The 20347-nt window shown below is 36.9% G+C and overlaps 1 protein-coding gene across 13 annotated transcripts in view; it reads right to left on the bottom strand.

Moving 5' to 3' along the window:
• The window catches only part of GOLGA4 (golgin A4), an 80104-nt gene that overhangs the window by 22929 nt on the left and 36828 nt on the right, over nucleotides 1–20347 (bottom strand). For 12 of the 13 annotated variants that reach the window (XR_011149082.1, XM_069007849.1, XM_069007850.1 and 9 more), the window contains 7 exons: nucleotides 18318–18505; nucleotides 17253–17336; nucleotides 15648–15795; nucleotides 8622–8800; nucleotides 7457–7588; nucleotides 6272–6427; nucleotides 43–4121 (listed from right to left, as the gene is read on the bottom strand). Coding sequence is in view for 12 of the 13 variants with exons in the window: in XM_069007849.1 (XP_068863950.1) it covers nucleotides 43–4121; nucleotides 6272–6427; nucleotides 7457–7588; nucleotides 8622–8800; nucleotides 15648–15795; nucleotides 17253–17336; nucleotides 18318–18505 (4966 nt within the window). In the remaining variant the exon portion in view is untranslated. The remainder of the gene's footprint in view (nucleotides 1–42; nucleotides 4122–6271; nucleotides 6428–7456; nucleotides 7589–8621; nucleotides 8801–15647; nucleotides 15796–17252; nucleotides 17337–18317; nucleotides 18506–20347) is intronic. The other variant, XM_069007844.1, reaches the window with a different exon arrangement.

The following is a 20347-nucleotide window of genomic DNA, read 5'->3' as shown; positions in this document are numbered from 1 at the left end:
AAAATACAGAACTGGTAACACAAACAGGAACAAAGAATTTACCTGATTTTCTGCTCCATTTCTTCTAAGGACTCCTTCTTTACTATATCAAGCTCTCGCTGATGTTCCTTTCGCAGAGTACGTATGTCTTTTTGAAGATTATTAACTTCTTTGCGTAGTTTCTGTTTCTCCCCTTCAGTCTCTTCCAGTTTAGTCTGCAAGTCCTTCTGCTGGTTCTGCATATCAACTAGTAACTTCTGCAGCTCCAAAACAGACCTAGCCTTTTCTTCAGCATTTTCCTCAAAAGCTTTAAGACTGTAATTTCTTTCATCCAACTGTTGCTGTAGACATTTTAGCTTTTCTTCGTATCTTAAAGTCCTATCTTCCATCTCAATCTTATGCACTTCATTTTTCTTCACTATATTATTTTCTAACTCTTTTATCTTCTGTTCTAAAGACTGACTGAGTTCCTCCTTTTCCTGAATTTTTTTCTGGAGATCTCCAATTATATTCTCCATATCAAGACGTTTTTGTTCTTTAACTTTCAGTTCTTCCCTACTGCTTGCTAAAACACCACCACAACAAGCATGCTCATCCGCTAACAACGAATACTTTTTTGTTTGTTCCTCAAGTTCTTTCCTGAGTCTTTTGGTCCTAACCTGCTCTTCCTGATTGCTCTTCTCAACACATTCTAGTTTTTTAAGGAGTTCTTTCTGTTTGTTTTGCAGTTCTAGATGAGAGTCATTACTCTCTCGTTGTTCCTTCTCATACTTCTGTAATAATGCATCTTTTTCAGTTAAGCTCCTCTGTAACACCTGCATTTTCTCTTTGTATGTCTGTTGGACATTCTCAAGTAAATTATATTTCTCTTGTTCTACAGCAGCTTTTACACCGTCTACTTTTTCTAGCATTTCCTTCTCTAATTCTGTGGAATCTCTTGTTGACCTAATTTTTTTTTCTAAGGACTCAATTTTGGCTTCTCTCTCCTGCACTTTCTGCTCCAGCTCTCTTAACTGATCCTCTCTATCTTGCTTAAATTGCTGTTTCTTTTCTTCCATCTGAGACAGTAACTGCTTTCTAATAGAACCTATTTTTTGCTCTGCCTTCTTTTTCAGATCAGCCAGCTTAGTGCTGTTCTCTGCATTCAGTCTCTCTTCTAATTCTTTCAGTTCTTCCTCTTTCCTTTTAAGTATCACTGACTTAATTTGATCAAACTCCTTCTCCTTTGCTTCAAAATCAGCCTTCAGTGAACCTATTTGCTTCTCAAGATTAAGCACTTTTTCTTCAGCCTTCTTAAATCTATTTTCCTTTTCAAAAGCCACCTTCTCTGCCTGAAGGAGTTGCCAAGCTATCTCTTTTTTCTCTGTGTCTTTTTGTTCATTAGACTTTTTAAGTTCCTCCACCAAGGAATCATTTTCTATAGTTTTCTGAGCAATGTCTTTTTCTAGTTCAGCAATTTTTGCTGCTTGTTTTTTTAACTTTGAGGTTAACTCACTTTCTTCCTTTTCCCTCCTGTTTTGCTTTTGTTCCAATTCACTTTTTAAACTATCAAGATTCCTGCTTTGTTTAGCCAGCTGTTCCTTCAGTTTATTTAGCTCTTCATCTTTTTTATTGGCTTCAGTATTGCTTAATTCAAGTTTGCTCTGCAAATCTTTGATAGTATCGTGATTTTGTGTAAACCTGGTTTGTGCTTTCATCTTCCACTCTGACAGCTGGGCTGTGCAATGATCTATCTGATCAAGAGCTGATGCTTTTTCTTGACTCAGCATCTCAACTCTGGATGATAACTCTTCTACTTGATTTAACAACTGCAACCGATCCTCTTGATGTTGTTTGCTTAGCAGAGATATGGCTGCTTCCTTCTCTGTTAAACTTACTGTGCCTTCAAGTCTAACATTAAGATCATTAACTGTTTTGTTGAGAGCAGACACTTCAGACTGTTTTTCCTGGAGTTCTTTCCTCATTGATGTGACAGCATTGATATTTTCAGATAACTCTTTCCTCAGCTGTGTTATGCAAGTTTCTTTCTCTGATGCTGCTTGCTGCTGATGCCCTCCCTCTTTTTGCAATTGTTCCTTTTCTGTTACAAGACCTTCAATGTCAGCTCTCAGGGATATAATTAAATTGTCCTTCTCTTGCAGCTCTAGCATTGACTTTTGCAAAGAAGTAGTAGCAGCAGAATGGTGCTCTGTTATTTCTCTAAGTTGAGCTTCTAGTACAGTTATCTTCCTTGTTTTGATTAATATTGCTTCTTTAACTTTTGCAGTTCGGTGTTCACAGTCTGCAATTTTACATGTTATTATGCCAATTTTTTCATTACATTTTTCAATTAATTCATTGCCTTTAGTATGCAATGAAGCTTCAGCATTCTTCCAAGCATCTAACTGGGTTGTAAGTACTCCTGACAACCTTTTAAACTCAGTTTCTTTTAGCCGAATTGCCTCTATTTTTTTCTCATAATTTTCATGATCTTTATACTGAGAAGATTGCACAGTTTGGAGTTTCTCTTCAAGGGTTCTTAGTGTATCAGCCAGCTCAGTGATGGCGGCTTTGTCCTTCTCTTCAACTGCTTTCTGTTTACTGAGCTGTTCCTCAAGTCCTGTCTGTTCTTTCAGAGACTGTTTAAGTTCATTTTCCAATTTTTTCAACTGTGTTTTCAGGTCACTTTCCTTATCTGACAAAGCATTCACCTTAGCCACTGACTGCCTTAGCTGTTCTTGCAAATCCTTCAAGCATGCCTCCCTTTTCACTTGTTCTTCCTTCAGATGGGTTACTTCTGTTCTGGAGTCCTCCTTTTCAGCACTGAAAATTAAAAGCTTTTGTTTCAGATCTCCAATTTCCTGCTCTTTCTCTTGCAGTTCCATATCATGTTCTTCCTTGAGCTCTTCAATCTGCTGATTAAGTTTCTTTTCCCAGCTTTGGATTACATCTTCCAATTTCTGCCTGTAATCCTCAGCAAAACTGTCTAGCTGCTCTTTCTGATTAGATTCCAATTTTGACACTGCATCATTGATTCCAGATGAGCTGGCATGTGCCATTTCCAAAATTTTAGTATTGAATTCACTCTCTTTCTGACTGAATTCCAACTTCTTGTTTTCAAGCTCTTTTTTAAGTTTAGCTTCCTGCTCAGCAAGTTTATTTTTGAAAGTTTCCTGCATATCTTTTGATTTCTGCTCCATTTTCTCCACTTTCTTCTCCTGACATTTCAGCTTATTTTCATACTCTCCTTGTAAAGCACTAATCCTCTCCTCTGCAGCTAACAGTTTCTGTTTAAGCTCTTCCACTTGCTTGTTCTGCAACTTCTTCATGTGCTCAATTTCATTTTCCTTCTCAGTCAGACTTCTCTTCGTCTCATCAGCCTTTCTTCGGAGATCCTTCAGCTCATATTCATATTGTTGTGTTAGAGTGGTTACTTTCTGTGTATTTTCACTGCTTTGCTCCTCTAGCTTTGCAGACACTTGGACAAGTTCAGCTTCAGATCTTTCTGCAGATTCCTTTAGTTTCTGTTCACGTGCTTTTAACTCCTCCAAATGTCTGTCTTTCTCCTCCAGTGACTGCTTGAGTTTGTTGAGTTCCTCTTTGAGTACCTTCTCAACATCTTGAATAGACATTTCATGCTCTTTTAACATTGCTTCAATCACTTCACTGTGCCGTTTCCTCTCTTCTTCCAATTCTCCTTTCAGTTCTTGCTTTGCTTCACAAACTTTACTATTCAATTCTGAGAGCTCTTGTTCTAAATCATGACGTATTTTTAGTGCTTCTGATAGCTCAGAAGAGAGTGCTTCTAATTCTGTTTGTTTCGCGTCAAGTTTTTCTAATGTTTTTTCATTCATCTCTTCTATGTGTGCACAGAAAACTGTTTCTTTCTCTTTCAAAATGGTATGTATCTCTTGTTGTTGCTTTTCTCTTATTTTTTCTATTTCAGTTATTTGTTGTTGCTTTAAAATTTCAAGTTTTTCTGTCCAAAGCTTTTCTTGCTGCTGTTTCACATTCTCCAGTTCTTTATTGTGTTTTTCAACCAGATCACTGATTTCCTTACTGTGCTGGTTTTTTTCAGACTCTATGAGAGTACTTAATTCCTCTGACTGCTTTCTGTCATCTTGCGAATACTTTGCAAGAGAGCTTTCCAGTTCAAGAATCCTCTGTTAGAATAAAGTTTTAAAAGAATATGAATATTCAAAAAGTAACAATTTGATTAATTTTTTAAAAATCTTAGCAGGTTCACATAACTACAGGTCACTTATTCCATTATTTTTAGTGAATGTCAACTTCTTCTATAAGCCTTTTATTCATCTGGTTTGTTCTCACCTTTGCTTCCATTATGGAGAGTTAGTTATTTAGTAAAAAACTTTGTATTTCACTGCAGTGAAAATAAACACAAAAACTTGAAAATAATGTAACTAATTCAAATAAATTAAGTCATGTGATATTTACGAGAGATATGCTCGCATTTTCTTCCTAAACTAAAGTACCAACATGCAGGATGAAAGATATAGGGAATTTAGGCATAGTATTAGGAAGTTTTGTACCTGCTTACTGATTTATCAATAATTCTACCTCCCATGGAAATGCTGCTGAAAAGCTTTGATGCTTCTATGGGCAAAAATTCCAAACTAATATCTGGGAGTGGTGGAATAATGTACAAACTTGCCTTAGCAGATAATACAGTGTTACTCATTACACAAAGCAAAGGACACTTCAAAAATTTAAGCAAATCTTTTTGTTTACTGGGTGGTGCATTCCTCCCTCCTTTTCAGGCCACACTGAGATCTGAGAAACGCTCATTAGGCCTCAGCCTTGAAAAAACAGCACCTGGACTCAGCTCTTCCCAAGCTTATCAGAAACAATGTCTACTCCCAGGAACTGCTGCTAATAAGCTCATGTTTTCCTTATGAGTAGCACTGGAAACTTTTCTTGCCTGAATGGCATAACATACCTACTCTCACACTTTCAAAGAAAGTGCGAACCCAAACTGTGGCCAGGATGGGACATTGTTATGACTAAAGCCCACTCTCTAGCGACCCTGTAAACAGCAGTCCAAAATGAGACCCTTTGAGCTCTTCTGGACTGCAGCAAGCTGTGACGAACAATCTCCCTCTGAGTGGGACACCTCCCAAAGCTAGTGAACGCTCAAGTTTTTTGTACTCAGAGGACTGACAAACAATGGCAAATCCTGGACCAATTCACTCCTTGATACTCAACCCTTCACACACTGGGGAGATGCAAAGGCATCTGAGGTTAAGTATTTCACTTACCTTCGAGGGGAGTTTTTCACAGGTACCTTGCTTGTACTAACTCTTTATGTCTGTGTGCATGCATGTGCACATATGCTATAGCAAAGCTGGGAGAAATACTGCTTTCTTAGATGTTTAAGTATCTTAGATATGTAAGTAAGCTAGACCTGTAAGTAAGGTTAAGTCATAACTTAAGTGGAATGCTTCTAAGTGCTGTTCTTTGCTAAATTGCTTAGTTTAACTTACAGGTTAGGTTAAATGCTGTTAAATGTTATTCCTCTGCTAAATTGTTAAGGTTAAGTTGTAAGTTGAGTTTGGTATAAGTTAAGTGTTACTTCTTTATTAAATTGTTAGGTTTAAGGCATAATTTAAGTTAAAGTACTCTTAAGTTTGAGTGCAGTTAAACTTTTAGGCTGTATTCCCTTTTATCTTTGCCCTCATTGTCTTTTTGTTACACACACCTAAACACACACACACAAACACACACACACACACACACACACATACCCCCACACACCCTAGACAGTTCTTGGTTCATTTCTGTTTGATTGCCTGGATTTTGTTTGGTTTTGCTGTTCCTTGTTTTTCCTTACTGTCCTGTAAGTAGTAGAGTGAATCTTGCCAACGAATTTTGCTGTGCTCTCACCTAATATTAAATCTAGCTTTTACTGATATTTTTGCTGCTGATTTTTTAAGCAATCTCGAACACTCATTTGTAACACTTACTAAAGTATCCTTATAAGCATTTGTAAGGTAGCAGTACCCAGAAATTAAACAGCCTGAAATTTAACTCCTCTGTATAACATACCTAAAAATTAAGTAGATTGATACAAATTCATATCCCACACCATGCTATAAAGTGAATGTATTTCTATATTTTGCCACCTAATCTTATAAAAAACTAGGGGCTGCAGAATAGCATGGCAATACACTAAACTTTTGTCACTTTAATCTCACAAGACCCAATCACAAGAAATCACCATTTGTAAACTTGCCACAGTTAAACACATTCTTAAAGGACAACTGGTAAATGCTTGTCTTTTGAAATATTTACTCACAGTTCTACAAGTCTCTACTTCATGATGCATCTTCTGAACTTTCTTGTCACACTCAGACTGTATGGCTTTCTTCTGCAGCTCTAATTCTTCTAAGGCTAGGGTTTGCTGCTGCTCTTGCTCTTGAAGGGCTTTTAAGCACTTGCTCTGATTTTTTTCCTGCATGAAAAGTACAACTAAACAATAAACTATAATCATCCCACTTTCAAGAACATTATGATAGGATATTTTAAAGTGGAGTTAACAGGAGTCATACACTATTCATCTTTATTTTCTACACAAAAACACATGGAGTTTGTATTTGATCTGTGAAAACATAATTGTAATAAATCACTTCCTTTTTTTTATTTGGAAAGCATTTGTCTTGCATGAGAAACTCAAGCCTTCCATTTTTGTTTGTTTACCATTATTAATTGAAAATAACATCTTAGAGGAATAAATTTTGTTCTCCCTTGATTCCACTGCTAATATATTTTTAAGCTTCTGTTTCTTATAATTAAGGAAGTAACCTGCAAAACAGGTAGAAAAATATAGTCAGGACAGGGCTGTCCAAGTCCCTCAGTCCTAGTCACTATCCATCATGGAGGGGCACAAAAACCAATTGATTATTTGTAACAGATAAATGTAGACAATATATACACATATGTTACATATATATCCATTATTTAGGCAAAATGACATGATTATCTATAGTGGATTACAGTTCATGAAAAAGTGCAAAGAATTCCAAGAGTTCTTCCCAGTCTGGTCTTGAATAAAATTCTTTTTTCTGAGGTCAAACACTATGAATAGTTAACCCCATTCACATAACACAACACAACCAGACATAACTATATGAACACTTTTAAAACAGCCTAATTTTTTCTACTTCTTTTATTCTAGTTGCTGGGGCTGATTGCCAATGATCCATAGGAAGGTATCAAAAAACAATTTCAAAAAAACAAATAGTTTCCACAAGATACAGTTTGTTACTGAGCACTGATAGTGATAAGTTATCATTATTCAGTCTGGATCATTGCAGCTGCTTTCTTTTCATGTTGCTGAAGTCTCTGAGGTATTTGACTTTTGGAGAGCACTCCTATCTCTGAGCACAGAAGGACTCTCACTGTGGAACAGTGTTAACCCAAGACTGCTAATCCCAACACACACTTAGAGAAAAGTCCTTCTATGCATTTTAGGTTTACATACAAGAGCTGCCTTCATCTTCTCCTGGAACACCTTTTCTTGAGCCTGCAATCTCTCATTTAGCTCCTGATCTTTGGTAGCCAGCTCTTTTTGATGGATTTTTTCTAGTTCAGCAACTCGTTCTTCTGAAGACTTCTGTGAATTAAAGTCAGAAAAAACTGACTTAATATTTCAAAATATTAACTAACACTTTGTATTTTTTCTTAGTAAGAAAGCAGTGCAACAGAGAGAAGAAACTGGAACCATCTCTTTTCTCCCTTTGAATAAGTAATGATCACTTGGAGTGCTTAATATTAAGCCCTAACAGTTCTTATTTTCAAGCTTGAAGTTATCCATCTTCTTTCTCAAGTCTTTCATAGTTTTACTAGAGGAAACACCACATTTTCTAAAGATTCTTCTACCAACACAACTTAGTGTTTTCAGTTCAAACGTGATAATACATTGGAAAAGGAACTTCTTTGTAGCTTTCCCAGTATTCTTATTTCATGAGCCAGAAAGTCAAGTGGTGATACTCTATGTCGACAGTTATGTACAACCTACATACGTGCTTTATTTAAGAATATGTAAAGCATGTCAGTCATCCCCTCAAAGCATCAGTGTATTCTCTTAGAAAAATAAATACCATTACCATTATAAATGTCAACACAAGAACTGTAACTTAAGGGTGTTCAAATTTACAGCTTTGCAAAACATGTGAAGTACTCCAGCAATTCCTACCTGAATACACCAGGTGAAGCAAATTATAGAAACTTTTAACCAGCAAACAATATGGCAACAAGTTCTTAAACATTTACACATACTCAGATAGGATAATGATTAAAAACTAAAAGTGATTAAAACCCAAGATCCTGGTGGAGATGTGTGAGCTTCCTGCCATTAATCCCTTCTTCTTGACTCTGTTTAAAGTCTCAAGTATACTTTTAATAAATAATTTTATTAAATACTGTGAAGCAAGCAGTAATATTATTTATTTTTACATGCCACTAATAAACTGATTTAAATTGCTGGCAGAAAAAAATCTATGAGGAGTTTTCTATTTTGCATTAAGTAAATCTTTAATCACAGAAAATATTTTTATAGATTTTATTAAATAGCAAAAGCTTTATAACAGAGTTCTGCCATACTGATGTATTTTACAACTATAGCTTAACTGTAATAAAGTTTTTACCTTCATAATCTCAACCACCTCTTGTTTCACTCTGGTTAATTCCCACTGAAGATTTACTCTCTCTTCTTCACTTGCCTTTTCTACTGCTTTAATTTTTTCATCCATTTCTGTCTGCAGTTTTTTCCGGGCTTCCTCTGTCTTTTGGGCAATACTTAGAGCCTTCTCAAGCTCTTCAAAAGCTGCCAAGAAAAAAAAAGTATACAATAATTGAGAAATATCAATGTATTTTGATAGACTTTCACAAATAACAAGAATGAACTTAGGAATCCATCAAGCATTCACATGTTTATTATCTAGAAAGGAAAGAGAACTGACAAATAGATGTGATTTTTTTTCCAATACATCCTGTAGCTTATATTTCTTCGCCTAAAATCACTATAAAATGCATAACCCATATTAATGAATGAACTATTAACACTCCTCTTCTGCCTATACCTAACTTCGAAGAATTGAAAAACAGCTGCACAAAGACAAGGCAATTCACACTAAAACAAGCAGACAGAAACATAAACCAAGAATGACTACTATGCAAGTCAGTTATTAGTGGGTCATGAAAAGTTTCTCCTGAATAGAACACCAATGTATAATACCAGGCACTTCATTTACCTAAGAGTAATTTCAAACTGTAAAACCTAGAGAATCGTTTCTTTAAACTGTGTTTCATGGAGTCCACAGAGATGGCTTTGCTAATTTCATTATCTCACTACCTACATGTAAAGTACCAGTGTAGTAGTTGAGTGTTAAGAAAACTGTCCTGCGCTTCTAATGACACAAATAAAATGTAAAAATAAAAAAAATTTAAAAGTTAAGATTTGCTCCCAGAAAACTTGAATACTATAAGTTGTTTCAAAAGAACACTCAAGCTGCAGTGTTGAAATTTATTTACTCTTGCATAGGATTCACAAATCCACTGAAACACATTTTAATTTACAAAATAGAAGCAATAACTCCATAGTTTCATCTCATGCTAAGGAGAAGTATTCTAACATGCTTTATTCACTTCACAGATGATAATTTAGATGTAAAAAGAAAGCAAATAAATTCCAATATTGTGAGCTCGTTTATTTATTCAATACCCCTAAAACTCACTACAACTGACATCAGAATCTATATAGAATTACACAAGACTAGAGTTCAATCACTATTAGGGAAATCTCGTTTCCTGAATTAATCATGAATGTGGAAAAGCCCTGCTGCATATTAGAAAAATTCAGTCTCAGAACACTCTACTATATGGTTAATACTTTGCATAACAGAATTTTCGCAAAACACCTCTGTAAAATGCAAAATCACAGTGCCAATATCAAGACTGTAATTTATCAGAGCACAACCCCCTAAAAGTATATTATTCTACTATACCCTGGACTACTTGGATTCTATTTTGCAAGGAAACAGAACAAAATAATTTTTGAAGTGTTATTTAGTATGCTAAATTTTCTTCAAATAAATTCTGTCCCCAAAAGAAAATCATAATAGACATACACATCTTCAGTTTTTTTGATTCATCATTAGTTAGTAGACATTCACAGCAGTTATTGCAATCTTTGCTTTTTTGAAATTATGTTCAATAACATTCAGGCATGTGTTTGAGAAGTGAGTAACAATTTCCATTCCACATCTTTTAATAACATTAAAAACTGAAGATTTTAACCACAGTCTATACTTTTGAGGCAATGCTGCAAATATGTTTTGAAGTAACTTAATTTCATAAAACTGGATTCACCCAAATTTTGACCATTTACAGAATTATCTTCTGCTTTCTGAAGAAGCCTTTTTCTGACTACTCACAGCAACAATCATGTTTTAAGGCAAAATGGGGCTGTTATCGACTCTGGCAATATCAAAGCACACCACTGTATCCACTTTTCCACTCCTGGCTCTGCTTAAATGCCAAAACTATTAAAAAAATTAAGAGCACTCAAGATTACTTCAAATAGGAAAACAGTCTAATACATAATACAAACATCCACAAGGCTTATAGCTCCTTATTTTGCACAGTTCTTCACAGGCCTATCAAAGCATTTGCCACCTGCATTCTGCAGGACTCAGGTTCCGCCCGCTTGCCACACTGGGTAAAACTTTATTATGAATACAGCCTGCAGAACTGTGTTTGGAGAATGTTAGTGACTTCCCTGATGCTCCTCTCAGTCCTAACAAAAGCACACCAAGTAAATCTGGCCAAGTCCTTCAGGATTACAGGATCAGAGATATCTTTTTCCAAAACAAAACAAAACAAACAAAAAAAATCCTGAACAAGGAAACAAAAAAATCGAACCAAAAAAACCCCCACCCTATGGAACATTGCAAAGTACAGGCTGAAATTAAAGTCTGCAAGTAGAACATTGAGTTACTAAACTTTTCTGTACACATTTTCTGGTTCTTGTTCTGAGCATCATGTACTTTATTTTCATTTGAGAAACATGTTACTTCTGCAAAAGGAAAGAGAATACATTTGCCATAGCCCACAGATCAGTCAAAGAGAATATCCAGGTTCACACAAGAATTGACTACTTGATACGGAATTGCTGAGCAACATGCAGTACAAAAGCTACGTCACCATGACCACAAGCAGGATGCCATTACAAAAACCAGACAAAAGCTGACGGTTAAAAAGCCAAAGAGGGTATGAAAGCACAAAGAAGCAATACTTCACAGAAACACACTTAGCTCTCTAAAAGTTAAATTATATGCATCTCAGGCACATTTAGCCCTTAAGCAAAACAGAATATTTTCATTCAAAGTAGTTAATTCTAGGGTAGCTGGACACAACCAAGTTTCAAACCAGCAGAGGGCTAAACTATCATTAAGCAGACAGAATGTGGTCTCTATTATCACTTTTATTTTTAATCTGTCAGGGATTTTAATTCTACCATGTATAAAAGCATGAAATAAAGTCCATGTTTTTATTTAAATATACCTATTCTGAATGCAGAGAGTAAAGGCACTACCTATGCACTCTACTCCAGCTTGGATAACTTTGTTCAGGGAAGGTCTTTCAACCAAGTATTGGCTAAATGAAGTCTTACAAAGGCACATTAGCAAATCAGAAATAAAAACAAGTACACCAACAGTCTCAGGTGAGTCTTACAAAACCCCATTCATGCGACAAAAACAGAAACTGGAAACTTTCCAGTATGTGTTATGCACAGTATGTGTTATAAACATATATTGTAATATTGGCTTCTCGCAAGTATTAAGGTAGATACTATATAATGTTAGAAATGCTTTTGCTGTGTGGATGTAGTTTTCTTTCTTTTTAGCAAGAATATTAGCAAGTGTGAGCAAGTAAGATAACCTCCAAACAAAGAGAGGATGAGGCCCGAGAAGCTGCTAATCAACACTTTGTCCAGAGAACAAAAGGGCCTAAAGGCTACTCTGCCTGGAGAACAGGGGGGCCGGGGGGGCCCAGAGCCGCTATCACCGCTCTGCCCGCGGGTGCCAAAGAGGCCCAAAGCTGCAATCAGCCCTGACTGTCTGGAGAATTGAGAGGCCCACTCTACTATCAACTCTTACCTAGTGAGCCCAAGCCTAAGAATCAAAAGAAATAAAACCGCAAGGCAGAAGAATGCATGCTCTAAAAAGGCGGAACCAAGGAGTGGCCGTGCAGAACAGCTCCGGGAAAAGTTTGAATATGCATAAAGAACAGACAGTAAAAATGGTATAAAAAGGACTATCCTCGAGCATCAGGTGCGCTCTTGGCAGAGCGCCAAGGCACCCGGCTGTTACCTCTTTGCTTTATTTTATGTGTCTCGTATTATCTTAATATTAAACCCTTTAAATTCTCACAGGAGAGTGGACCTCGTTTTTCACAGTATGTAAATCCCAAAACATGAGTCTGAGCAGAGTTTAAGAAGTGCAAGGTTTCCAAACCTGGTTTTTATAAAACGTGTGCTGGAGTTGACTACTTTACCTACGCCACTCCAAAGTACCAATCTCGGTTCCCTTCACCTTGCCCCTCCCAGCCAGAGTAACACCCAGGTGCGCTGCAAAGCCATCTCACTTCCTCCGCCAGCGGTGCACACCTTTTCTCTTCGCCTACAGTGCCTCCTAGTGCTAAAAATTGTGAAGGAAGCAAACCAGCCTTCTAAACCGGCTGGCAAAGGAAGGGATTACACATTCAGTTTCTGAGGGCTGAGAGCAGGCATCGTGTCCGAATTAAAAAAAAAAAAAAAAAGGTTTAAAAAAAAAAGGTTGAAATCATTTCCTATAGCTGATTTGTGCATCTAGGCAGGATTTTAAAAGCACAGTCCAAGCCTTTTTTCTCACTGAAGAAAGGTGCAAAGCATATGTTAATTAAGCTTGCAAAAGAAACGCTGCCTACAAATAGGATTTGCTTTCTAAAGACTTTACTCATAGACTATAAATAAGTCAGTAATCCGCATCCTGGGAAGTCATAAAGTACTTATGCTAGGTAATCTCAAGAGAAACAAACTTAAGTTTACCTAGAAATTTACAAATACTAAAAAGATCTTTGCTGAAGTAAAAAAACCCCGTGTTGCAGTTACCTCAAGTGAAAGTGCCTGAGAAGCACAGAATTTACTTTTTAGAACCCAGTTCAAGTACCCAATGTGTGATGTTAAAAAAACAGAGCCCTTACCCCAGTCCTGTTCATACAAGGCTTGGGAAAGGCACCATGATTCACTTATTGGCATGTGTGGATGCACAAAAACAAGATGCTCTGTGAGATTTCAACATAATGTACCTCTAACTACAAAAAAAAAAAAAAGAACTTCAACTGGGGAGACCAAGTTATAGTTTACACAACACAACAAAAAATAAGCATACATACGTTTTCACTATTTCATTACACAAAAATGCACTCACATTAAATCAAACACTGGAGCAATTCACTAAAGTCCTGATTTACAAAGAAAATGCCAGAGATGTAGTAGGCAAGTAGGAAAGATGACATGGAAAACTATACCACTTTTTAGTCTCTGAGCAGCACTACAAAAGTAAATTTCAAGTGTATTATGCTTATCCTTATTTTGCTATAACATAAATGAAATTAACATTTCTACTCCATTACATGAAATAAATTCTTCACCAAACCATGATATAGAAAAAGATGTCTAGAATTTAACAGTGCAGATGCAGTTCTGTGACATGTGGTCTGTGATGATCCAAGTAGAGCAGGGAGGTTGGACCAGATGACACACTGTAGTCCCTTCCAACCTTACCCATTCTGTGGTTCTGTGAAAGTCACCTCACATTAACTATCCAAAAACCAGAACTTTAAATGTTGACCTAAAATACATGAAATTGCCCAATTCATAAAACCATTACAACTCAAAGGTTGTAACCTAAAAAGCAATTTCAGGCTTTCCCAGTATGAAAGGAGGTTTTCTCAAATAATTTAGTTCAGCTGTATTGAACCACATTAACATTGCAGATTACAGCATTTTTGGAATGTATTAAGCCAAGGATGTAATAGAAAAATCTAATACAGGTCACCTTACAATTCTGTCTTAAAAGCAGTGTTAACTAATTTCCCAAGGGTTCCAACACACATATATGCATGCTTAAAAGACTATAATAAATGCAAAGGTAAAGTTGGTATTTATGCACTGTAAAGTCAACAAAAGTACTTAAAAGTTTTGTTTAAAAAAGAGGACATTTAACACACAAATCTCCCCCTAGAAAAGTGTAGTGTACTCAACACATTACTCATTCAAATTAAATTACTTCTCATTACAACAAAAAGTTTTTACAACAAGTTTTCCAGTTGTCTACAGAATCATCTCTAACCTCATTTCAGCTTCTGGCTAGGCAAACCGGAAGAAATTACTGTATTAAGCAGTGTGTGTAGATACTACACTAATAATTCATAATTGTTCCTGTTGCCTCAAAAAACAGTATTGTAAACCACTAGGACAATAACTTCATATCTACAGAAGTACTAGAAGATTCCTCGGGTTCTTAATCATGAAGAGCTTCCTGGTCTCCCCAGTACCAAACAAAATACAACTTTAGCAGGACTGACTGACTTCTGAAGCATGATTTTCCAGAACTTAAATGCAAACATGCAACCTTGAAAGGGTAGGAGAGGAAGGCACCTAATCAAAATGTTTGTTACTTCCACAAGATGGATGTTCTAGCTGCTTTTCTGCATTACAGAAGAATGATCTATCCAAATTAATCTTTAAAATTGCAAGTTCTAATCTAAATCTACATAGATTTCAAATATGAAACAATTCAAACAATTCAAATATGAAACAGTTCACTATGAACTGTATTGTTTGAACTTCTCATTGCTTTTTAGAGAAAGAAAATATGTATAATATTTTATTCAAAGTAACACCTGAGCTTCTGCCAAAAGAGCGAGCTTCTTTACATGCCCATGAGAACAAATTAAATTATTCTAAAAGAATTTTGATGTAGTACAAAACAATTTCACTGTTTAAAAAACAATGGTTTAACTTCATTTCAAGCAAAAGGAGAACTGCAAGCACATATAATGTTATCTAATTTCCATAAAAAGCAAACTACATCATGTAACAGTTACATAAATGTTCCTCTTGTTACAAGCCTGAAGCAAAAGGAATCATCACTGCTGTTTCACTTAAATCAGAAATGCTTCCATTAAAATTATTGAAATAAAATGCTTACTATGGTTATAACATTTTTACTTCTTCACAAACTCTTATACACTCATTGCTTTGTTTTCTATGAGAATTACTTGGGGCATTATAATGACAATTTGTAGGTAGTTGCAAGTTTCTCTTCTTAAGTTAGACCAGAAGAAGACTCCATCAATCTTTTGTCCTACAAACAGGGAAGTACAGTTGCCTTTCAGAAGTTTCCTTCCTAACTCCAGTTTTATTGGTAGCAGAAAAATCAGTCAAAAACATCCCTAAACTCTGCTGTCCAGAAGTGAAATTAGTAATGATGGTAGCACGGGTGATATGTAGAATAGAAAAAAGAGCATTTCTTAATATCTATTCCAAACAACAACTGTTGAAAAAGACCACACCGAAGCTTTCTGATACATAAATGTGAAAGCCAATAATCTATGTATTTTCTTACCAGCTCTTTCAGATTTTTCTTTCTGTTCTTTTAATTCCTCGCCTTTTGTAGTTATTTGTTTGATTCGAGCACGCAGTTGGGCTACCTCCTCCTCCTTCATTTCCAATGTTTCATGCATTTGTCGCTTTGTCTCCGCAATTACCATGCCCTATGGAAAAGGTTCTTGTGACAAAAGGCTAGCAAATAAATAAGACATATACCTGAAACAATTTCAAACCAGGGCACAATCCTTGTCAGGAATAAACTGTAGTCTGCTACTAGAAGATCAGAGATCATGGGATTTTTCTATGTCAGAAAACAGAAAATGCTAACAAAAAGAACATAAGAATAGGGATTATTTTTAAGAGTATCCAGAATGTATCTAGTGGTAAAAAGAACTCCAGCAACCATGGACCATCCAAAAACTTCCTCCTTCTACTACAGACACTCTCCTTTGAAACGTATTCTGTAAACAAACCCAAACTAAAAGTATTGTAGAGCGTGTACTTCTCCTTTGAGAATACGCCATACAATGTTAGTCATGTCGTTTATGACACCACCACAAGTTACTCCAGGTACCAAGACTGTGATTAAAAAAACTTTTAAGGAGCTAAAAACTGAGAAACTCTTCATTTTCTATCGAAAGTACAGTTACTTCACCGGTTATTTTTAAATTAATTTAATTGTATCTCATCTTCATTTGTGTTTGGAGCTTTTTTGTTCATTTTAGAGTTGGCATCAAGTAGTGTATTCAATATATTTGCTTCATCCTAAATAATATCATGTTGCAGTGTTAAGTATAGCCTAACAGACTTATGGTACATATACAATTAAATTCTCAAGCAGCTTAAATTATTTGTTTATTAAAACATAGACCAAACCATCAGACCACTAAAACCAGCTTCTAATACCAAGAAGACAGATATTTTGTGTTTTAAACAATCTTCCTCAAAACCTACAGTTTTGTTTACTGTAGGAACCCAGAGTGCCAAGAATATTTCTCCGCCTGTTTTTAAGGGTTTTTACCCCCCTGAACAACACTGTTTTAGCTTCAAACCTTGGAAAAAATTACCAACAGTCAGACAACAACTAGAAAATATAGTGGTGTGAATTAGGTGATAGACTACTATGTAAGATTGTCACAGGGTGAAAATTTTAGAGGTTTTAGGCTTCTCTTTGTAGTAAATAGAAAAGAGTAAAAAATATCAAAATGGAGGATTGTTGTTGTTCTCTCAACCTTCTTCTCCTTCTTCTACTACTCCATATTCTGCAGTAAAAGTGGTTTGGAATGATTGGATAGAAAATTCTGCAGTTCCTAGTCCTGTTACTGAATAATTGGTAAGAAAGTGAAAATAATGTACGTTCTTAGTAACTATTGGTTAAAATATCTTTAAAAGGCTGCATACATTTTGATAATTAGTCTCACTCCTACTTTTCCTCCTTCTATGCTGTACCTGGGTCACAATAGTGGCTCTGTTCCTCTGATAAGACTTAATAAACTATCTGGAAGCATTGAAACTAAAGAAAAAGTCTCGGTTTATCTTTGAAACTCCTTGCAAGGACTTTCAGCAAATTCTCTCCCATCAGGAGAGACTTGATTTATGGCACGGTAAAGTGTCAGTTTACCTTGTCTTGTTCTAGCTGTTCAATCAAATTCTTTGCATCACGTAGCTGCGTAATCAGTTTAGTCTTCTCAGCCATGTGAAGGTCCTAAAAAAAGATCCCAATCACAAGTTGGTTGACAAACAGCTTAGCTTTGGCTCTTACCCTGCACTGTGCCTTGGAGGAAGAACACAGAACACAATCCAGGGAAACTGAAGTGGACAGTTTTAAATTATTTTTGTATCTCCCAGAGGTAGGCTGCCTTATGGTTTCTGTAGCAATTCAGAGATCTGAAGGCTTTGTTAGACCCTCCACACATGAAGGTCTGAGTTGCTAAAGTAAAACAAGAAATCTGTCTAAGATTTCTGCTCTATTACATGCATCTTGGCTTACAAGAGGATCTTAGCAATGAAACATAAATGATTGTTACTAGCCTTGTTCTAGAAGATGTCCTTAAAGTACTCAAGTCTTTCAGAGCTTTTCCAAACCAGGCTAAGTGCTCAGAGATGAAGACAGAGATGGGAATCTGATCTCTGTAACTAAAGTTAAGTACAGCTATACTTAGCACATTTTCAGGTTTCATTACTATTAGCCACCTTACTTATGCTCCACACTCAGCATTAATGGCCTTAAAAGGAAAATTGAGCAAAGTATTAATTTACTAGCTTTGGGATTGCACTTGTGTTCACCATATTGTGATCTCCACTGCTCTGCCTTTCTTTTTTTTCTGTTAATTTATATAATTAATGCCTTGTTCACTATGTCTTAAAGTTTTAGCTCTGCTCCACTTTTCTCACTTTACCTTCTGTCTTCTGTGCTAAGACCGTCTTTTTCTCACCCCAATTTCCCACAACTACATATTTCCGATACCATTCTGATGGTTATTTGTACAGTAAGGTTTCATACGCTACTTCACCACTCTAGAATAATTGCTCAGTGTATTAATTCCAGGTGGGTTTTGCACCTTTATCTCCAAAAAAGTACAGGGACAGTTTGTTTAATGGTCTGCCCTATTAATAAACTTTGGAAATACTGGAGTTCTTACTATATTTTCACAGTTACCCATAAAGCTAAGAGCATTTTCCATACCTTCATTTTCTCCAGTTCTTGAAGCCTCTCTTCTAATTGTTCTTGAAGTGCCTCTTTCTCATTGGTTAATTGGGCACAGCGCTCCTTATGTGACTGAATAGTCTCCTTACAACATTGTATCAAGTTCTCTTGGCGCTTCACCCTCTGATTAAGAGTTTCCAGTGTTTTAACAGAATCTTCGTTACCCTCTATAAGACAACATACCAATATTACCATATGCACACCATTTCCAAAATGCAGATCGGCATTCATCAGTCACAATGCAGTGGACTCATAGGTCTCTAAAGAAAGTGTGAAATCTGCAAAACCTCCTAGTTCCTACAGTAAGTGCCAGACACATGCTACACATACACAGAATAGTAAACATAGTCTTTCACATCAAATTAGCTTACAAAACCCCAGTTACTTTATCAGCTTCAAAACCAAGCTATTAATCAACAAGGTTTTTTATGTAATTAAAAAGTTGTCATGATTTTTATAAAGCTGCCTGCTGCTACTAACAGAATATGCACAAGCAGGAAAAAATGTGAAGCAAAACAAATCACACCTCTCAAGTAACACACACACAGATTATTGTTTTCCAAAGGCTGGGTATGACATTAGTTCTAAAATATCCAGGCTGGCAATACTGCATTCAGCAGGATAAAGGTTATACTTAGCATCTTTCTGAGTTGTACTCATAGAATCATAGAATGGTTTGGGTTGGAAGGGACCTTAAAGATCATCTAGTTCCAACCTCTGCCATAGGCCAGGACACCTCACACTAGAACAAGTTGCTCACAGCTCCATCCAGCCTGGCCTTTAATGTTTCCAGGGATGGGAGAGCCACAACTTCTCTGGGCAACCTGTTTCAGTGCCTCACCACCCTCACAGTTAAGACGTTTTTCTAATGTCTATAATTTAAACATACTCCCTTTCAGTTTGAATCACTCTGTATACTAGCACATCTGGTAGTATTTTACTGTGTGCTTCTGTTCTGATGCCCTGAAGGCTGCAACAGTATTTGGCATTGTACTGGATTTGCATGGCCAAGCTTCAGTAGTGGGAGGGGAGCAGCAGGGGTGGCTTCTGCAAGAAGCTGCCAGCAGCTTTCTTCATGTCCCGAAGAGCCAACCCCTGGCAAAACTCCAAAGACGTATGTGCCACTGGTCAGGGCTGGGCCAATTAGAAATGGGGGTAATGCTTCTGTGATAACAAATTTTAGAAGAAAGAAAAAACATGTTATTGCGCAGCTATAATTGCGGCCAAAAAAGAGCACAGTAAGAATATGTGAGCGGAACAACTCTGCAGACACGAAGGTCCGTGGCAAAGGAGTGGAGGGAGGTGCTCCAGGCACCAGAGCTGAGATTACCCTGCTGCCTGTGGTGTAGATCATGGTGAAGCAGCTGTGCCCCCGCAGTTCATGGAGGACCAAGGGGATGCAGAGATCCACCCACAGTTCATGGAGGAGCCCATGCCAGAGCAGATGGATGCCTGAGAGGAGGATATGACCCTGTGGGAGGCCCGTGGAGAGAGGAGCCCACCCTGGAGCAGCCTGTCTTTAAAGGACTGCACCCCATGGAAGAGTGATGCATGCTGCAGCAGTTGGGGGAGAACTGTTGCCTGTGGGATGGGCTCACACAGCAGAGAGTTGCTGCTTGTGAGATGGACTCACACTGGAGAAGTTCATGGAGAAGTGTCTCCTGCGGGAGGGACCCCATGGTGAAGCAGCAGAACTACTCCCTGTGTAGCAGGAGAAACCACGGGTGATGAACTGACCATAACCCCCATTCCCTGTCTCCCTGCCCCGCTGGGGAAGGAGGTAGAGCTAGGAAGCGGAGAGAGGTGCGGCGGAGGTGCTGTTAAGGTTTTATTTTACTTCTCATTATCCTGCTCTGATGTTATTAGTAATAAATTCACTTCGTATCTCTAATTCAAGCCTGTTTTGGCCATGACAGTATTTAGTGAGTGATCTCTCCCAGGCCTTATTTCAACTCATGAATTTAAATTCTTTAAATTTTCTCTCCTCTGTCCAGCTGTGGAGAGTGAGA

Source organism: Aphelocoma coerulescens, chromosome 2, assembly GCF_041296385.1.
Source record: "Aphelocoma coerulescens isolate FSJ_1873_10779 chromosome 2, UR_Acoe_1.0, whole genome shotgun sequence".
Taxonomy (NCBI): domain Eukaryota; kingdom Metazoa; phylum Chordata; class Aves; order Passeriformes; family Corvidae; genus Aphelocoma; species Aphelocoma coerulescens.
This window is presented reverse-complemented; position numbering and strand designations above follow the sequence as displayed.